The sequence below is a fragment of the Echinops telfairi genome, unplaced genomic scaffold (genome assembly GCF_000313985.2).
Source record: "Echinops telfairi isolate 266 unplaced genomic scaffold, ASM31398v2 ScPeMD7_7469;HRSCAF=8507_1, whole genome shotgun sequence".
Lineage (NCBI taxonomy): Eukaryota > Metazoa > Chordata > Mammalia > Afrosoricida > Tenrecidae > Echinops > Echinops telfairi.
In genome coordinates this window covers 114,260,272-114,262,744 of record NW_022111373.1, presented here as the reverse complement: position 1 = coordinate 114,262,744, position 2,473 = coordinate 114,260,272, and the positions used below count along the sequence as shown (strand labels likewise).

General features: G+C 45.0%; 1 protein-coding gene across 1 annotated transcript in view; it reads right to left on the bottom strand.

The window, feature by feature from the left end:
* Positions 1-719: 719 nt before the first annotated feature.
* The window catches only part of CPLANE1 (ciliogenesis and planar polarity effector complex subunit 1), a 123,552-nt gene continuing 121,798 nt past the window's right edge, over positions 720-2,473 (bottom strand). The window contains exons 52-53 of the mRNA XM_045285257.1: positions 1,680-1,858; positions 720-1,245 (exon numbers count right to left, since the gene is read on the bottom strand). Of these exons, the coding sequence (XP_045141192.1) occupies positions 1,069-1,245; positions 1,680-1,858 (356 nt within the window). The 3' untranslated portion in view covers positions 720-1,068. The remainder of the gene's footprint in view (positions 1,246-1,679; positions 1,859-2,473) is intronic.

The window sequence follows — 2,473 nt, the reverse complement described above, 5'->3', positions numbered from 1 at the left end:
TAGAGTACAGCTGAAATCTGTTTTAACTCAAGTCCATGGATTTAACATTTTGGCAGAAACGTCGAGCTTCCTCTGAGGATTCCAAACTCAAGCCAGAAGAAAAAGCAGGGTACTCATCAGAGGCAAACTTAGTCTATCATAAACATGTGAAGCGAGTGAGATTGAGTCCTAAGGCTTTGGGGACACACTTGGTATCAGGAGCATGGTGAATGCTGAAGACCTAGACACGGCAAACAGCTTTTCATTTCATGTGTGGAGGGTTTCCAGTCCGGGCCTCTCCGTAGCAGCAGGTGGCTCTGAGACAGGTCCGGTTGGGTGTTTCCTGTGTTCTGACAATGGAGACATTCTAGGGCTGTTCATCTTTCGGTGGTTCTGTGTCTTCCCTTTCTTGGCTCATTTCAAGGTTTGTTGCATGGGATTAAAATCCACTGAAATGAAGACAAAATATGCATCCAGCTATGACAGCAAAGTACTGTACCTGATGAGCCTCCTGCCTTAATTATGAACTGGAACAAACTATCTGTGAGGTGATTGCTTTCAGACCCTGGAGTCCCTGAGGGTATCGTCCTGAGAGCCGAGCACAGTGGTCCCCCCATGCTGATGTGTTTTAAACATGCTGATGGAAAGCCCCAGAAGTGAATGTTTTATTCTCAATTGAAAGTGAGGGTTTTGTCATCATATCCACCCATCTCAGGTTGTTCCTCAAAAGGCAGAGGTAGTGAAGGAGGCAGGAAATAAGATTTTTATTGAAAGTTCTTCAAATATTATACAAACTTGATTTGAAAGGAATTGCCTTTTTTATTTTGCCAAGATGAGTCAAATGCAAAAAAAACAAACAAACAAAAACCAACCTTAAAATAAATGTATACTTAACCCTTTTTCCATGAAGTGAAATTATCAAAACTGTTTATTTTCCCATATGAAATGGCTAATCCAGATAATAATTGGACTGCAGGTGACAAGTTTACATTACTCCCTCCTTCCTCCCCTTTCCCTTATACCCACAGGTCTTTCAGTGCCGATCTAAGGGGTTATCCCTTCTTGGACTAAGGATGGATGATATCCAGGTCACAGGCCCATGGCCAAGTGGACAGACGGACTTCTGTTCTCCACTCCGGCCACCATGTCGTCAATGGCGTTCCAGTCGAGCTTGCTGAGGATGCTGCCAGTGCTGTCAGACACGCTGTCCATGCCGCTCAACCCCATACAAGGTTCTGGCTCTTCCTTTTCAGATGGCGACAAGCCCTATCAAATTGAGAAAGACAATGAAATGTGGTCCTAGGCATGGAGACAAAACAAGTGGCGCTTGAACTAAGCGCCCTAAAGCTTAGAGAGCTGCTCATCTATTACAGGCCTGAAGGTAAAGTGACGGGGTCAGGGCTGTGATCCCAGCACAGCTAGATGCTTGGCACCAGACATGAAAAATGGACAGAAAGGGTTTTTATACCTACTACAGTGAACTACTCTTAGTTCAAAAGGCAATAGAAGGTTCAGAAGAACTCTCTCAACTCCAGAGTACTAAGCCATATGTGTAGATCCCTTCAACCACTGCTTCAAACTCACCTGGCAATCTTTCAGGAGAGCAATAGCCCATTAAAAAACATCATCAAAAGCGTTTATATTGCCTTTTTGAACAAAGAGGGATCACTAGGCAAAGTGAGGTCTGGAACAATACTTACTTTCAGAAGGGAATCCTGGCTCGCATGCAGAATCTCATGGATCTCTGGAGGGAGTGTCCAGGGACTCAGCACAGTTTCCTCTCTCTCATATTCTATGCACACCTCCATGGCTTGCGGCACATGCCCAGCACGTCTGTATTTTTTTGTGTGCTGAGGACTATGACATGGAGCTCCAGAGCCTTGACAGGAAAAGACCAGAGAATACATTACACCCCATCACTCATTTGTTACTGTGACTTTTACTGACAAAGCTATGCAGCCATGTTTTGCCTAGTATTTGGGTCACAGGAGGCATATGTTTCACCTTAGGGTTCTATCGATTCCAGTCACTGTGAAGAGAAACAGAATGTTGATCACCTCAGCTGGGCCTCTCATGGACTCTTATGGATGTTCTTAGGGACAATGCTTCAGGCATCGTTACCCAGGCCACAGCCCTACAATATGCTTTTGGCCACAGGCTTGAGGTTAAGTGTGGTGACATCAAGGCATAGCCCTTTCCTACTTACTGTATATTAGTACTGGCTGGAAAGAAATTAGCCTCCCTCAGGTGGTGCCCAAAGGGATCTTAGCAAAGCCATTAACTAACAGTGCTTCTGTGCACAAAGCCCTAAAGGGTCTTGCCACATTGCCAAACGTCATGTAACAGGACAAGTGATTTCCTGAAGAAACACCCAAGACATGGGGTAAGATGGAAGTCAACATAATAGGTTCCTGACAAGGAGCCATTGGTCCCTCCCCCCAGAAAAAATTATTTCAAAGGACAGCATTGAATCTGCAGCTCCGGGAGAGGGACA